At 36.3% G+C, this 17,566-nt stretch overlaps 1 protein-coding gene across 5 annotated transcripts in view; it reads right to left on the bottom strand.

Moving 5' to 3' along the window:
* CNTN5 (contactin 5) overlaps positions 1–17,566 on the bottom strand; it is a 745,090-nt gene that overhangs the window by 189,475 nt on the left and 538,049 nt on the right. For all 5 annotated transcript variants that reach the window (XM_075417787.1, XM_075417816.1, XM_075417827.1 and 2 more), the window contains exon 7: positions 16,718–16,813. In XM_075417787.1, the coding sequence (XP_075273902.1) occupies positions 16,718–16,813 (96 nt within the window). The remainder of the gene's footprint in view (positions 1–16,717; positions 16,814–17,566) is intronic.

Below are 17,566 nucleotides of genomic sequence, written 5' to 3'. Positions count from 1 at the left end.
GTGTGCTGTATAGGTGAAAATCCAGGTCACTTGGTGATAAAGTAGTGAGAAGACAGCATCTATCTCCTGCCAAAAGGAATTTATGGTGTGAAATTTAGTTTGCCCTAATTTGTTAAACTATTTTTGTAGATCTATTTTTTCTGTTTAACAACACTAATTCTTAAACTGTCACAACGCGTCGTACTTCCCTTCATGGATGAAGCTGGAATACTGATGTATCAGCATTTTTGTTAGTGCTGTGTTGTGCTTTTGGAGATATCATTCTGATGCAGAAAATGTCAGTACTATGGCAAAGCAAAAGTCTTTCTGTCATTGTCAGTCAGAAAGAAATAACCCCTTCAGTATTACAAGAAGAGCTATGCTGCATAACACCAAATATTCACTCCTGTGTTTGTTAGTACCTGAATGTTTCCCAGATTTGCTTCAAGGCTTTTCTCCTGAAAAATTTCTCGTGACGTCCTTTTAACATGAGGTTTCTGGACAGCTTTTTCATCAGTCCTGTGCGCTAAGTGGTATTTCGGGTGGCAAGTGAGGACATAACAAGAAAGCTGCCATACAAACACCTTTACGGCCACCTAAAATCTAAATGTACGGTCCATACAGTGGTAAAATATTGCATCTTCAGGGGCAAAGCATGCAAACATAGATTGCACAATTCCACTTCTGTGGAGTTATGATGTTTTACAAGAAATAAATCTGTTTTGTGTCTTCATTGTGAGAGATATAGTATTCAATCTCCTTCAGTACCGTGTTGGGAAAATATATTTCTCTTCATCTTTTTAGGATTTCCTCTGATTACTCCAGTTCCACAAGATGGCAGTACTTGATGAATAAATGATATTGATGCCTGATGACAGCCAAAATCTGAGATAATCTGGAAGTTTTAGCAACTCTGAAGAAGTTGCTTCATCTCTTTTTTTTTTGTTTATAAGAAAAGTAATAAAAAGTAGACTCAAGATTACAGGCTGCATTTACTATACATAGCTATAAACCATGAACTTTGCATGATGGCTTCACTCTACCATTCAGAAATTTTATGTTTAAACAAAATAAAGTATCAGGAAAAAATCTGCCTAAATGTTTCCTGTTGAAAATACTAAACCTTATTTTGTCTCCAGCCCAGTTTTCACCTTTGTTGTCACACAGTTTGGATACTCTGTGTACCAGCCGCAGAATAAGGGTCCGTTATGTGGCACTCTCTAATGATGGAGAACACCTCACATTTAGAGGGGGTACGGTTCTTTTTAGCTAAGATGAATGACAACAATGTGTTGTTTCTCCAGCCTCCCACCACAACCAGATAAATAATTTTGGTACATTTCTTTGTGCTGCTGTGTCTTATTATCTGTACTCATTAATCCTTCAAGAAAATACTTAATGAAGGTAATTTATTTGTTGCATTGTAATGCATACACGTAGAGCAAAGAGATGTTGTCAGTTTATCAACTAGCAATGAAATTACTTCTTTTCTGCTCTGGGGGCTCCGTATCTACTGCTCACTTACCTGGAACACAATTCTACCAATCACATATTTGTCTTTGTTCAGACTTAATTATAGTGGTAAATCTTCAAATATTTTCTTTATTATAACAGTAACATTCTTTATTATTACAGTAACATTTGTACCTTTGACTTGTATGAAATGTAGCCAGTCGTTGAAACTCCTAAAGACCAATGAAATCTCTTTCTCATACGTATGCTCTTTAAAGAGATCACATGTCATACAACAAAAATATGGCTTCTGGAAAGGGATTCTAGATAATTATGTATGTTTGCTTGTCACTGGCAAGATTTTCACATATAAAAAATCTGTTCCAGAAAGAATCAAAATATTATGATCAAAAGGAACTCAAAACCACATCTTCTTCAGGTACTTCTTTTGCCCTCAGGCAAGATCAGATATTCTCAGCTCAATCTTCAAAAATGTCTGGTGAGTTATATTCCTAAATCTAGATCTTCACAAGAATCTGTTCCATCGCTCAATTAATAATTAGAAAGTTTTACTTAATATTTGTGCGTAATTCCCTTTTTTTAATACTGTTTATTATTTACTCAACTTATTATATTGAAAGTATTGAAAACACTTCATTGATGACCTATACCAAAGTTTTACTGTTACATTGAAGACCATTACCCTTGTGTGTATCAGGCTTCTGTTTTCGAGGCTAGATCAGCCAAATCTCTTCATCTTTTCCTTAGAAGTCATGGTTTTGAATTCTCTACTTTGTGGTGTTGTTGTCATCTCTACTACCTTTCTACGTCTTGTAATGTAAGACCCAAAACTGGACATGGTGTTCTATTTCAGACAATAACATCATTGATAATGGGAATGATTAAGTCTCACATCCTCTATAGGTAGCAGTCTTCTTAGTATGTCCTAGAATTGAAGTATGCAATTTTCCATTCTACTAAATATTCCACTTTCTGTAACAGCTGTACTTTTCTAAGGAAGAATGTTATTTAATCACTTATTTCCCTTTATTCTATCTGTAAATTTGATGTGTGGTAAGTATAGTAACCTACATTTTGCTGATTTTTGTGTTACTCATTGTAAGTAATTTCTCCAATGTACTGATCCTTTTGGATTCTTATTCTGTGCTCTGCAGAGATTGTAACCTCTTGTAGCTTGGAGTCATTCACAAATGTTAAACATGCCTTTCTTTGCACTAGGCCACTAAAACATTCAAACTAAAAATATAAATATGGTGTAATTTGTTCTTGACAAATCTGTATTAGTTGTTTCTTAACACTTCGTTATCATCTTATTGACTACAAATTCAGATCACAGTAACTTTGCGGAACTTAAACTCAGTCTGACTATGGGCCCTCCTTTATTTAAAAAAAAAAAAGAAAAAAGCTCCATTTTATTTTATTCACATATTTCAAAATAATTTTTGAGAAACCATGCTCTCAGTAACTTTTTCATGTAAAGGAATGCTTAGACATGGTATAATTTCAAAATTTACAGGCATTTTATCAGTATACATTGTTGTCATATAATTAAAGAAAATGTGAAAATGACATAAATTTATACAAAAAAGCTGATGGTGGAAACAAATAAGTTTGTGGCTAGTACTGAAAGAAGTTTTTTGAGAAGGAAAAACACTGAGGAGAGAAAACTGACCACAAAGCAGAAAAACTATAAATAGGATGTTTTAAAAATCTTTTGAAAGCAAATAAAAGAATTCTAACAACAGATCTGCTATTGATACTCATCTGTTATTAAGTAGGGATGAAAATCAATGCTTATGTAGAAAAATCCTGAATGCTCCAGACAAAAATTGAGGATCTATATTTTACAACATATCAGGTAACACAGATGTCACTGTACAATGCTGTTTTCTACGAAAAGCAGAAAAAAAGTGGATGGTAAAAACCAATAAAGTTAAACAGTCTAAATAAGTAATACCAGAGAATGCAATTCAGAATTTAAGCATTAGCTTTGCAGCTCTTGTAATCAATACTACTGACTTTACATAACTATTGAAACATCTATGGCCAGCAGCACTAGGGAAGTGATAATCCCTATGTATTCAGCGCTGGTGAGGCTGCACCTTGAGTACTGTGTTCAGTTTTGTGCCCTTCACTACAAGAAAGACATGGAGTTGCCAGAGTGTGTCCAGACAAGGGCAACGAGGCTGGTGAGGGGTCTAGAGCACAAGTCCTGTGAGGAGTGACTGAGGGAACTGGGTTTGTTTAGCCTGGAGACAAGGAAGCTGAGGGGAGAGCCTATCACTCTCCACAACTACCTGAAAGGAGATTGTAAGGAGGTGAGTGTTGGTCTCTTCTCCCAAGGAGCAAGTGATAGGACAAGAGAAAATGTCCTCAAGTTGTGCCAGGGGAGGTTTAGATTTGATATTAGGAAAAATTTCTTCACCGAAAGAGTGGTTAAGCATTGCAACAAGCTACCCAGGGAAGTGGGATGAGGCACCATCCCTGAAGGTATTTAGGATATACACAGATGTTGTGCTTAGGGACATTGGACTCAGTGATCTTAGGGGTCTTTTCCAACCTAACTGATTCTATGATTCTATGATTAGTAATTTCCAAAGACAAGAATGAGAGATAGTTTTTGCTTAACATTAGAAATGATAATCAGTAAAACCACATCATAAAGTCATTAGCTTCCATCTTAGATGAAATAATTCATTGACTGATATGAGATTTGATTAATATCTGGTTTAAAAAGTGAGATATAATTAACAATATTGGAAGAAAATAAATCTAGTCAAGCTCACTCAGTATGTTTTGACTGTTCTTTTTATTGCCAAATACAGCAAAGTTTCTGTACTGTAGCCATAAGTCATATTTTATAAAAGAGTACATTGGTGAAAAAGAATTTGGATAACCTCAAAATTAACTTATTGTTCATTGAAAGGATTAAAAACTGACTGCAAAGCGTGATCAAAAGGATCATTTCTGGAACCCTTTGTCCTCTACTGCTGAACATTTTAACAGTTAAAAACAAACCTATGTTGTTTTAATCACTGATCTACAGGAGAAATAAAATTGGACAGTGACTCTGTTTTGGGTAGCTTAATATTATTAGAGCCTTTTTTATGATGAAAATGTGTTAAATGTACAGTAACACAAGTTGATTATTTCTTAATAATTTGAACGAACAAGAATTCTGTGGTAATAACTAAACAACTTCTGTACTTGTGAAAAGTGTGGCATTGGAAAATAACGAGGATATTGTTTAATACTCAGGAACACCGCTGTAAAGAGTACTTGTATGTGGAAATTTTTTTCTCTGGCAAAATGTTCATCAGATTTTAAAATTTTTTTCCTCCTCTTTTCTCTTTCACACTTTACATCTCTCTTGTTCTCTGATCATGCTGCGATACATGATTTTCTCTATGTTTTGATGCCACTGGTGTGATAGTTACTCTGGCATGGTCTACTTCTTCTTACGCAAGTCTGCTGCAGGTGTGAGCATAATGAAAAGTCATATTCCAGAGCAGTGTTAGCTGCATGAACCCCAGAATCCTGCAACCAAGTGGGCTGCTGCATTACATGGAGATTGCATTTTATGGCTACTTCAAAGACACCAACAGATTAATGCATTTCAAAGGCATAACTAGGATACTCATAAAAAGAAAATTATAGGATGATGATCATCTGAATTTGTGGAATATCTCTCTGTCAAATGCAAGAGTGACATTATCTCTTTTTCAGCTGAGAGATGCAAAATTTCTGCATCCCTAGATTTCCTCCACTCATCATTTAACAACAGAAGTGCTGTTAAGCTAATTCTGCAACTTGGCTGAAAATATTCACTAACACTCCAGTTCTCAGAATATCAGTCTCTCAGGGAGTTTATATGTGTGTTTCAATTTGGCTTTTTGTATTTCCAAGAAAGAAAGCAACTTGAATTTCTCACTTTATCCCTCATTCACCTTGATTCCTAATGCCAGGAAGGATTAATAGTACCAGAAAAATTAATTAACAAGATTTATTTTCAGGCTTCCAGGTGCAGAAATGAAAATAAAAGGCTACTACAGTTCTAGTTTATACTTCAGAACACGATCTTTTCTAACAGCGTTCGGCAGTCTTTACATGCAGCTGTTGTCATAGGAATTGTACTGGCAAAAACTGAATACTTGGAGTTTGTAGTTGCCTTTGTATGGCTGCACATATTGAACTTAAGGTACACCCTACTGCCTCTCTGCTTTATATTCTCTTGGTGCTAGGTATTTTAATCCAAATTTAAAGGCTTTTACTGAGTCGGTCTGCAGGTCAGTGTTTGGTGAATTCCACCATGGCCATGGCATGATATGAGTGATGGATCTTCCTTGGGCCTGCTCCTTTGCTTCTATGATATTTATTATCCTAAGATCTCAAATCACGGGTAGTACCGTTATCATCACATTTGTACGGGAAAATTGAAGAAGTTGGAAGTGACTTCCCAGCAGTCAGGAATCCAGCTATATTCAAAGTGAAATCTCCACTAATACATAATTCTTTTAATTTCTAATATTCTTTCCTCTCCTCACCATCTCTGTACATCTACAAGAAATGCCAAAACACACACAAAAAAGTTATAGTAAACGAATCCTTAGGAGTTGTGTAGATGAACATCGGAGATGAACAGCTGCCCCCTCATCTTCCCTCTGAATTTGCTTTTCAAACATTCAAAAATAATTAGTATAAAGCACACAAAAGTTTGGTTCTAGAGCAAGGTCTAGTGTTCAGTTCCTTTTTGGTAAATTTTCTAAGCTTAAAGGTACTAAGGAATGGATCCTCCATTATATCTTTCTGAACACAATGGAACATGTGAACATATGCTCGAGAGAATAAGATAAAACAAAATTTATAGTCCCCAAAAGACAATTTTTAAGTATTAAGAATGACAGTGACAGATGATTTTTTTCACCTTAATTAAAAAATAACTCAAAGTGTAGATGAAAAGGAAGATACATGTCACATTAACAAACTGCCCTAGAATGTTGATGATGTTGTTCAACCATGTTGTACAAATAAATCACTACAAATAACCTCAGCAACAATCAATCATTTAAAATTTAACAATGTAGAGACTGTAACTCTTACCTGTTTCTACATACAGACAATACACTGTTGAGTCCCTCTACACTTTGTTCTGCACTACTGGAAATCCAGTGAACTACTTCCATCCATCTTCTACTTGTCACATAATGGTTATTTCGCGATAATATATAGCCTTCTGTTGTCTTACTTTCAGCCTAGGGTAGTGTCCCATGATTTTAATCTCTCCTCCTCAACCCCTTAGCAACAGCAGTCAAAGTGACACCTGATGTGCCACATTACATATACATATCACATGAAAAAAGCAGACTCTTGTCCAACTCTCCCTAATTTTTCTTTTCTAAAATATAAATTATTATTAAAATGGTGCAAGCAACAGGCAATTCTGCTCCCTCCTATGCTGAGTACATACATGGTCTTCCATAGACTAATTCTGTTTTTCAAAGCCCTTTTTCTTTTGGGCTTGAAGCATGATGTTGTAAAGTCACAGCGTCTGGACAGTAAATCAATGCAATTATAGTCTTTTCTTGAATTATTCTTTGGAGATCATCCTCTGTAAAATGGGTAGTGCTCCTTCCTTCCATCTTGCATTCTGCAGAGCTGAAAATAGACTTCAGGATTGAAACTACACAGTAGTTTGCTAAACTCCCAAAGGAGCTTGTGGTTCTGCAGGAAAAGCAAACTGAGACAAAGCCTTCATCAGTATTATCTATACCCTTTTTTCCATTCTCCTTTCTTCTTCCTGAATTTTTATCCCAGCAGTATCCAATGGAAGATTTTCTTAATCGTCGAACAAGGAAAATACTATGAAAATTAACACTTCAGTAAACCAGAAAATGAAATTAAATTTCCCAGCTACAGATTCTCTGCTCTAGGGTAAGAGCATCAATGCAACATGAATTGTATTAGCTGGCTAATGAAGTCATCAGCAATGATTTTAACAATATTGGAACATAGCATGAGAACACGGAAGATAGAAGTGGGCAATCAAATTATCAGAATTAAGTGTGATATTAATTATTACATAGTTAAAAAGATGATATTGTGATCAAAAAGAAGTCACTTTTCCGCAGTTATTGCTCTGGAAAACACCTTTTGTTGTCAGAAGATAAAGGATGAACATGTGCTGCTGCACAGGGGTTTGGATTTGGCTCTAATCATTCTGATTTTTATCTGAAGTCTAAGATATTATGCTTACATCTACTCGGATATTTTCTTCTTGAGAAATCCAAGCAATTGCCTTTAACGTATTTACTGTTAAGTTAAAACTACCTTCAAGCCAGTTACAATTGTATTGGATAGGAAAAAAGAACATAAATGCATCCAGGTATATATTTCTAAACAGTTTATAGTTTCCCCTTTGAAAAATATAAATGAAAACTACATACACCAACTAGAATTGTTTTCATACACCTTCATTTATTTGGAACAATCTTCCTGAACTGATTAAATAAGGCTATACAAAAATCTATGTCTCATTAAGCACAGTATCACCTCAAATGGTTGTAAGTTCACTTTCATATTGTACTTACAAAATAAGGAATAACTGACTTTATTATATAGGGAAACTTGTTAATGGTATCTTATAGAACTCAGATCAGTTCAGTCCAAAGCCTTCTCCTTCTGAATCAAGAATGACCTCCTAACATTTTCAGTAGTCATCTCTACCACAATCATTGTTGAACTCATTCAGTCATGCCTAATCTGGAAGAGTTGCATTTTCTGAAAACTCCACTGTTTTCATCCTTTTTTTCAATCCTTAGAGATATTCCCACAATGGTAATGGAGAGAAAAAGCTAGACTCCAGACTTACAGAAATTAATCATTTCTCACCTCTTCCTCCTTCTTATGTTTGCTCTTGTTTCATCTGTCTGATCAGCATTGTCTTTCTGGCTGCTCCTCCTTAGTTACATTGATTAACATGTGCACTCTCACTGTTCTTTCGCATGGTATGAAGTAGAGAGGTAATTGGGATTAATTAGGAATGTTCTATCTTAAACATTTTACTAATTGACATGTTTGTAAAATGATATTGTTCCAGCCAGTAGCTTAGTAAAACATCAGAACTGAATAGTAAATGGTTCTAATAGGAAGGTTATTAGGGTAAGTTAGTGTTAGGGTTAGGGTTTATTATTATATATTTCTTATTATTTAGGGTTTGTTATTATAACCCTAACCCTTCCTACCATTTCCTACTTTAATTGTTACCCCTACAATACTAGTTGCAGAAATGAGGTTGTGATACCGTGAACATACATTTCTGTTAAACCTGGCAAGACAATGCTGTCTTGTTTAATCACTAGACTGAGGGGTTCCTGATAGTTATGTCTAATTTGTTGAGACATCTCAGTAACAGGCTAGTAACTTGTCTCTAGGGAAGAGGAGCTTGCCCATTCCCAAAACTTTTCATCATTATTGTCTGATTTGTCAAGCTGCAGACTAATAGCTACATATGGCTGGTGCCTGAAAGGTAATTGAGCACAAGCCTAAGGGCCAACACACTCAATGCATTTTTTAAATTAATTAACCTCCTGTGCTTCCTCCCTCTTCTCTTGGTATCTCCTTTCACTTTGATTGTGCTGCACTGGAAGCTGGAGTAATATCTGTTGACAATAGCGTGGCTGTGAAACTACAGCATGTGTCCCTTAAGAAGAGACCTGTCAGGTCTACCCCTTCATCCAACCTTGTGCGCTGCCTTAATTGGCCAAGGTCAGCCAGCTTTCTCTCCTTACATTTTCGTGGTCGCTGAGGGGAAGAACAGTTCCAGTGAGTGATCCAGTTGGACTAGGAACACTAAACTTTCAGTTTCTAGTGTAGTTTAGCATACTTTTTGAAAAAATTATTAGTGTTTTTAAGGGAGTGGAGATGATTTATCAACGGTAAAATCATTTGGAAGAGTTTCTTTTTTACAATACCAAATTACAAGTTTCTTGGGAGAATTTACTACAGTTGGCCCAGTAATGCATTTTTGTTCATGTATTGCTTTTCAAATTAGTTTAAAAAATAATAATAAGAGAAAATCTAGACTTCTATTTCAAGAAAGTTTAAATCAATAATAACTTTTTATTCGTATGCCTAGAAATCAGGGCACATGCAGATCATTAAAATGTAATTAAAATCTAGTAACAACACATTTCCAACAGACTGGGAGTAACTCCTCATTGGCAAACATAGCTTGTTACAATGCTACCCTACAGAAAATTCTGTCATTCCCAAACTCTTTAGTTTCATATCCTCAGATGCATGCCTTCAACAAGATTGAGGAAGAAAAACCTATAAAGCGCTCCAGGGAACTCAGCAGCAAAATTACTGGTCATGCTTTGAGTAATGAAAAGACCACAGAAAAAAAAAAGTGAAGTTAATTGTGTTTGTTCGTTCCGTAATGAAAACTACAGGCATAGTCATCAATCAGTTACACAAATAAAGAATACAGATTCCTATACTGAGCCATGTCAGAAGCCATGGATATTCACTTTAATGATAGCACACATGGGATTCTTCATTACTGGACAAGAAAGTTACAAAAGAGTTCTAGTAAAAGTGATAAAGTCAGGGATGCAAGAGGGAAGCATCTGTATGATTCTTCCAGGGAAAAATGTGGATGAAGCAAAGAGATGACCCTGTGGATGTAAACCAGAATTAGGACAGGAATATAGAGTTTAAAGGACTGTGAAAGTGCATTCTAACACTTATTTTTTCTCCCATTATTGAAAAGCAAAGTTCAAGATTTGTTAGCATTCAGTTAAAGTCAAATAAACACAAAAGGCCAATCAGTCTCACCTCTGTGCCCAGCAAGATCATGGAGCAGATCCTCCTGGAAAATATGCTAAGGCACATGGAAATTAAGGAGGTGATTGGTGACAACCAGCATCATTTCACCCAGGGCAAATCATGCCTGACAAATTTAGTGGCCTTCTATGACAGCATTACAGAGTAGGTGGATAAGTGAAGAGCAACTGAATTAAATGGATGAAGAACAAACTATGACATGCAATTATGAGAGAAATAAAACAGAGTTAAGATAGGTGTCCTGTACGTCTTTATACAGATTCTCTTACTACAGTTCAACTCTTTGTTAAGTCTAGGACACATATCTGGCTTCCATTTTACCATTAATATGAGTCTTAAGAAACAAATCCCGAAACCCTGAACTTCAGTGTTCTTCTAAATCTTACTTTTGCTAGTAGAATGAGAATCATCAGGGTATTGTACAGTTCTAGCAGGCCTAGCAGTTGGGAGGAGATGATAGTTACGTCCAGTGAATGTGAAATGTTCCATTTGCGATCACCAGTTTCACACATTTTCACCTCTACAAACTACTAATAGAAGCTACTCATTGAGGACTGTACTAAGTTCTGCTTATCTTAAGCAAGAGTACCAGTTGAAGGCATGACCTGTGCAGCTGTTGTTTTGTGAATACTGCAAGTGGCCAGTGGTTCCTCTCCCAGGAAGCAAATTATGTAACTTTCTATACTAAAGTTGATTTGAAAAGTTGTGTTTGAAAAAACGTATCGTAGAAAAAATCTGGATGTTACTTTATTGTTTAATACATACAGAAATATATTGATATCACAAATCATGGTCAGGAAGAAATCTCACCTGTAGTGACAGGTTAACATGATGAAGTAGGATCCAGTCATGCGTAGAGAGACATGGAGATTCAGAGGTTTGAGTTCATGCAGACTTCGTATGATTTTGAAGAAACTGATAATGACTAGATCCACATAAATAAGGAAGTTCTCTAACGTTGTGCACTCGAATGCCACTGTTAGGTGCCTGGATCCTGGGACTGAATCCACAGCCTTAAGATAACCTTGTTACCTTCATATGAGTCAAGTTAGACATCTGTGAATTGCATTTGCAAAAGCCAACTTAGTAAATGGAGAGTCAGAGGGTGTATGGATGCCTTCAAAACAGAACTTGCTGTGTCCTGCATGCAGATACCTGAGACAATTACATGTAAACTGGCTAACGAGTGTACTGAGGGCAGTACAGTCCAAATGTAACAATCTTGTTATCATAACTAATTTGCCTGGGGAGGTCTGCTTCTAACAATTCTGTACCTGAATGAGGTCATTTAGAGCCTGCCTCATTATTTCTATGCATAATTTGTGCAGTATCGGCCTAACCAGGAGAGTTCTAGCTAAAGAGCTACTGCACTTCAGTTGGACTTGGGTTTCTACTTGTGTTGGACCTTCAGTCCAAAGCTGCAGTTTTAACACAAATATAGCTTTCAGATTCCTTTTGCAGACCCGGAGCAGTGAGAAGTATTTGGTTTGTGTTTACTTGAAAAGCGGTTTTCTGTGTATGTCCAACGTACATATGAACAGGAGCCCAGAACAACTTAAAAAAACGTTATCTGATGTGACTTTCTCCAATTATATGAGGACTAGGACAGCTATTTACGACATAGAAGAACAGGACAAAATCTCTTAGATCTTGGTAGAAAGAATTTTATTTCAGCAGCTTGCCAGTTTAGCAACACACTATTGCAGACACCCAGAAGATGCATGAGGAGGACTGTGGTCCCCATAGCACTGGAATTAATCATCATTGGTGAAGCATTTCTCATGGAAACTAGAGTTTTATAACACTAAAGGGGAGGCATAAAAGATGCAGCCTAGAATACAGTTTCCAAACTGGGTAAGATCAACTTTGTCCTTTAGAAAGAGATAAAAAAAAGTTACAGTTTAACATCTGTACAGATGTTACGTGCTGTGGAAAGACGATGTAGCAGCGCTCCCTCCAGACGTCAGCATTGTTTTGAGGCGGGTGGGAGCATGCATCTGCCTTCCCCTGCGCGCATCAGGGCTGTTCTCTTTCTAACAATGAGAATCGTTGTTCTCTATCAAGCTCATACTGAAAGCTTTGAATAAAAGCCTTAAAAAACTCAGCTGAAAGTATTAATTCTGAGGGAAACATTTAAATCTTGATGAAATCTTCCATTCATTTTTAATCTCGCTATGGTAAACCTTGCAATTAAGATGATTAAATGACTGAATAAAACTCTATATTTACATCCTTTAAACTGCCACAATGTAAAGCTGTAATCCTGTTCACGGAGAAAAGCAGTAGAGGCTTTTTAAAAGGGAGACCTCAAATAAAGCTTGTTCTTTAAGCTGTTGGTAATTAATGAAAATCTCACTTTCTCACTTAGGAAGATTACCCAAGAGTTAATTATCTAGGAAACCCATCCTGGAGAAGAAAATTGATGGGGGCTGAGGAAGAACTATCCTGTGTTATGGAAGGAAAAAAAAAAAAGATAAAATGTTATGTGTGTGGATTATCAAGTTAACCATGATTAATATATTTCACAAGGAACAACTTAAGCATTTGCAACAAGAAAAATATTAGTGGAAAAGCTTCTGTAGTAGACACATTAAAATGACACAGGACTCCCACTGAAGTCAGAGGAAACATTTTTTTGAGTAATGATCCAGGAAAAACAGGAGGTGAGAATTTGTTGGTGGCTGTGTGTCATAAGGAATCTGCACAAAATCTTTTTCATTTAACATATTTTCCTTCCACATTATGAAAGACAGCATAGTCTTTCCCAAAAAACTCCCTTATTTTGCTGCTCAGGTATTTCTCAGCAAAGGTGAAGATAACTTAACAAACTCATTTATTAAAACCAAGAAATAATTCTCTCATCTGAATCTGCACTGCAAATATTCTGAATATATTTCTAGTGTGCTTTTTATTTTTCTTCTTTCCTCTGTAAAATATTTGGACAACAATCTAATGAAAACTTACATGAACAATCTATATATATCACAAGTTTGTGTGTGTTTGTTTATTGCACTACTTCTTGATAATGTATCACAGCATTAATAAACATAAATCAACTCTGTATACGTATGAAACTTGTTTTCTTATTAAATTCTTGTCAAAATAAGTTAGTGTAGTATATTTTCAGTCAGTGATTCTTTGTAGAGACTTTCAGATTTTTCTAGAATTGCATTCTGTAAGAATGGAATGTAGGTATTATTCAATCAAAAGTATTTACCTTCTATTTGAAAACACTCTAATAAACCTAAATCTCTTTTAATATAGTGTTCTTTCACTAAGTTGTTTTTCTTTTCCTACAATGATGTTATTTTCTAAAAGGACTCAATCCTGAAACTCTTAGGCAAGTTTGTAAGTAGTTATTGACTTCGGAGGTTGAGGAATGGGATTCTGTTGAAGGATGAATTGCTTACAAGGTTGTGGAGAATGATTAGGTTTGATACTGTATCATGGATTTATCTCCTGGGATAAGTAAGTCAAAATTATTTCTGAAGGTGCTGATCAATGAATAAATCAATATAGAAGAGCTTGTGGTGTTCATCCACAAAAAATCCTGTATCATCAAAAACACCACATAACTCATGGTCTTGTTAATGTTAGATATTCACACATTTCAAGCATGCTTTAAATAGTCGTTAGCTTATATATATCCACTACAATAGCTTAGTATTCACTTGAAATTTTGTCTCCCAGGTGATTTTAAGGGTCAAAATTTCTTAGGACTATCTAGAAGACAATATCATCTTTGCAAATCAGACACAGAAACTGATATGGAGTATCCAGAAACTGAATGCTTTAAAAAAATAAATTTAAAAATGCATTTTAGACGTTCTTTCACACAAATCCTTGAAGTTCCTCCGCTCTGCAAAAGCATTTTGTAGCTGGAAGAGAAGTTTCATATTTGCTTCTTAATTTCAGAATTTAACTCACACAACTCCTCCTTAAAGTTCTGCTTTTCTCCAGAATTATTTTTTAGAAGCTGACTGATCTGGTAGTCGTCTTTCATTAATGTCTTGTACCTTATTTTACGAGCTTTGTGGAACGATTTAGTGTTGAAAAGTCACCAGGTATAGAATTTTTTGGAAGGCCCATGGAGGTAGATCTCCCCTTTCCCAAGGCTTTCCAGCTACTGTACTAATACTACTTGCAGTCCCATTGCCGTACCACAAGGACTTACAGCCCCTCTGTATTTTGCAAGTAGGGAGCTGGAGGGATATTGCATGTGATTCTGCATTACAGAATCATAGAATCATAGAATCATTAAGGTTGGAAAAGACCTCTAAGCTCAACAAGTCCAAGTGTCAACACAACACCACCATGCCTGCTAAACCTTGTCCTGAACTGCATCATCTACACATTTTTTTAACTCCTCCAGGGATGGGGACTCAACCACCTCCCTGGGCAGCCTATTCCAATGTCTGACCTCTCTTTCAGTAAAGAAATTTTTCCTAGTATCTATTCTAAATCTCCCCTGATGCAACTTGGGGCCATTGTCTCTCGTCCTATCGCTAGTTACTTGGGAGAAGAGACCACCACCCACCTCACCACAACCTCCTTTCAGGTAGATGTAGAGAGCAAGAAGGTCCCTCCTCAGCCTCCTCTTCTGCAAACAAAACAGCCCCAGTTCCCTAAGCCGCTCCTCGTAAGACTTGTTCTCTAGACTCCTCATCAGCCTCGTTGCTCTTCTCTGGACATGCTCCAGCACCTCAAAGTCCTTCTTGTAGTGAGGGGCCCAGAACTGAACACACTACTTGAGGTGTGTCCTCACCAGTTCTGAGTACAGGGGCACGATCATTATTACATGATGATCAAAAGAAAGGAAGGCCAATTCCCCTTCCCATTCACATGAAGTCACGTTTACATCTGCATAGCAATGCAATTTTTCATCTTTCAGTGATTATTCCTTTACACTGCAGAACATTTCCTGGCATAGCTATGGTGATGAAATAATGCCAACAGTGGCTCAAAATATTTTTCTGTAAGAGAATTTCCTGCTGGCATAGCATACTGGTGCTCAAACAATATAAACTAAACCAACTGAATGCTCTGTGTGTGCACAGCAGTTTCCACAGCAAGGGTTTTGCTGGCCCAGTGATGAAGATGAAAAACACTAGTTTTTCACCATCAAAGGTAATGTGCATGTTACAGTAGAACATTGCATTGGAATCTGTCTAAATAGAAGTTTAAAAGCATAATTTTAGGGAAAAATTTGTAAACATTTTGATGACATATAAGGTGCATTTTGGGGAACGACAGCTGTTAAAACATGTATGACTCCTTGACTATTGATACCCATCTATCCTTACACTCTCAGTTTGTTTGGGGAAATCAAATTCAGCTATGGTGTTGAAACTGTCTCTCACTTTTTCTGCCTAAGTTTTTTCTCTCTCCGTTTAGTTATCATAATCAATCCTAAAGATTATGCACTCGACTCCATCATGTAGAGACTGTAGCATCAAACTCAGAAATAAAGACAACCATAATAACAGAATGTACTCAGACGAGGGAAAAGCAGAGAGGTGGCCGGAAGGTAACAAGTGTTAATTATGTTGATAATTGTAATACAGTAATAACATTCATTCTAAAATAAACAGAAACTGAACACATTTCTCTAACAGAATCTCAGAGGAGTTTTTCTTTTCTGCAACCCTTCCATCTGCAATGTGACTTTTTTCCAGGGAAAAAAGTTTTTAGAGGAATTAAAAATCCCCTCAGCACAGATCTCATTCCCCAAAGAGGAAAAGGATAGGTTATACTGTATCTATTGAAAAACAAGGTATTCTGTCTAGCGTCATGACTCCAGGTGTTATATGGTAGGTATGCAAATATAGAGACGTACTTGGTTATCTGCAGACATTGCAGGAGTGCCAATCTGAAAAGCAAAAACGTAACCTCTCTGGAATATCTACACTTTCATCAGGGAATCCACAGGCATTTCATGGGATTTATGTTATTTTTGACTTCTAGCAATGATGCAGTTGTACTGGAAATAAGGCTGTACAGCAAGACGAAGTAACCGAAATCATGGTTGTACTGCTGAAAATGAAAGACAATTCGTATTCAACAACGGTATCTTGACATTGACATTTGGAATAATTTCTGAAGGCTTCTAAACTCTAAAAGAAATCTGTGACCTTAAGGGAGCATATTCACCACGAGTGGCATGGAGGTTATTGTTGTTAAGTCCAAGTTTTATACTGGGAATAAGACAATCTTGTAACAGAAATTCTGCTGCTATTCAGTGGCATTTGCAGTATAGGAGTTTTAATTACTCCTTTGGTACTCCAAAAACTGTCAGTAGAAACCTGGATATTTCATTTTTGAAGTTCCACAATCAAACACATGTTGTATCTAAAATACTGAGCATCAGATAATGAGCAAACTGTAAAGAACCAGCGTGCATACAAGATGCAGCCTACTGTACCTGGTGAATGAAGTGGAGGGGAGCACATCAGAACAACTCCTTGACCTTCACGTACAGAGACAGCACTTCTTGTCCGACCGCTAAAATTCTCCAGATCTATCAAAAGAACAGAGCATTTTAGTTACATACCAAAGATTTTAAATTTTGTGGCTACTGACTTACATTTTATTTCCTCTTGTAAAGCTGACAGTTCCTTTTTCATACCTTAATCCATAAGAGAAGGGCCTTTAAAAATAAATCTATTTCCATTATAAAAAATTCCACGTTGCATCAGCATTTTATTACTCTTTTTAGTGCACTTGGGTACAATATCAAAGGAATGCAGCAGACAATATATATACCATTTACAGAAACATTTAATAGTGCTTTTATTTCTTCTTGCCATATCCTGTTTGGGTTTTTTTACCAGACGCAGTGATTCATATGCAGTGAAAAAAAGAAATAAAAGGGGAGAGAACACCTTGGCTATCATCCCAACTGATGATGTTGCTAATGTCATCTGGACAGTGCACAGTACATTGTGACCAGAAGAAAGGAAAATCAGCCCCATTGGTTCTAAGACCTAATCTTCTTTATAACGTATTTACTCTTTATAAATAATTTCTTTCTCACTTCTGGTATCACAAACACGGTCCAATTATGGGTAAATACATTTTCCCTCTGAAAGTTTCCCCCCAGGAGGGGAATAAGGAACATTTCACTTTCTGTACAAAAACTTTTGAAATAGGCTGTAGGGTGCTGCTATGAACTGTTGCTGTTGTTTATTTAAAGCCTCTCACCCAGAAGATCCAATTACTCCATTTACCACAGGCAACACTGGACCTGGATACAAATTTGAGGTGAATAGCT

The sequence above is a fragment of the Opisthocomus hoazin genome, chromosome 1 (assembly GCF_030867145.1).
Source record: "Opisthocomus hoazin isolate bOpiHoa1 chromosome 1, bOpiHoa1.hap1, whole genome shotgun sequence".
In the NCBI taxonomy this organism is placed as follows: domain Eukaryota; kingdom Metazoa; phylum Chordata; class Aves; order Opisthocomiformes; family Opisthocomidae; genus Opisthocomus; species Opisthocomus hoazin.
This window is presented reverse-complemented; position numbering and strand designations above follow the sequence as displayed.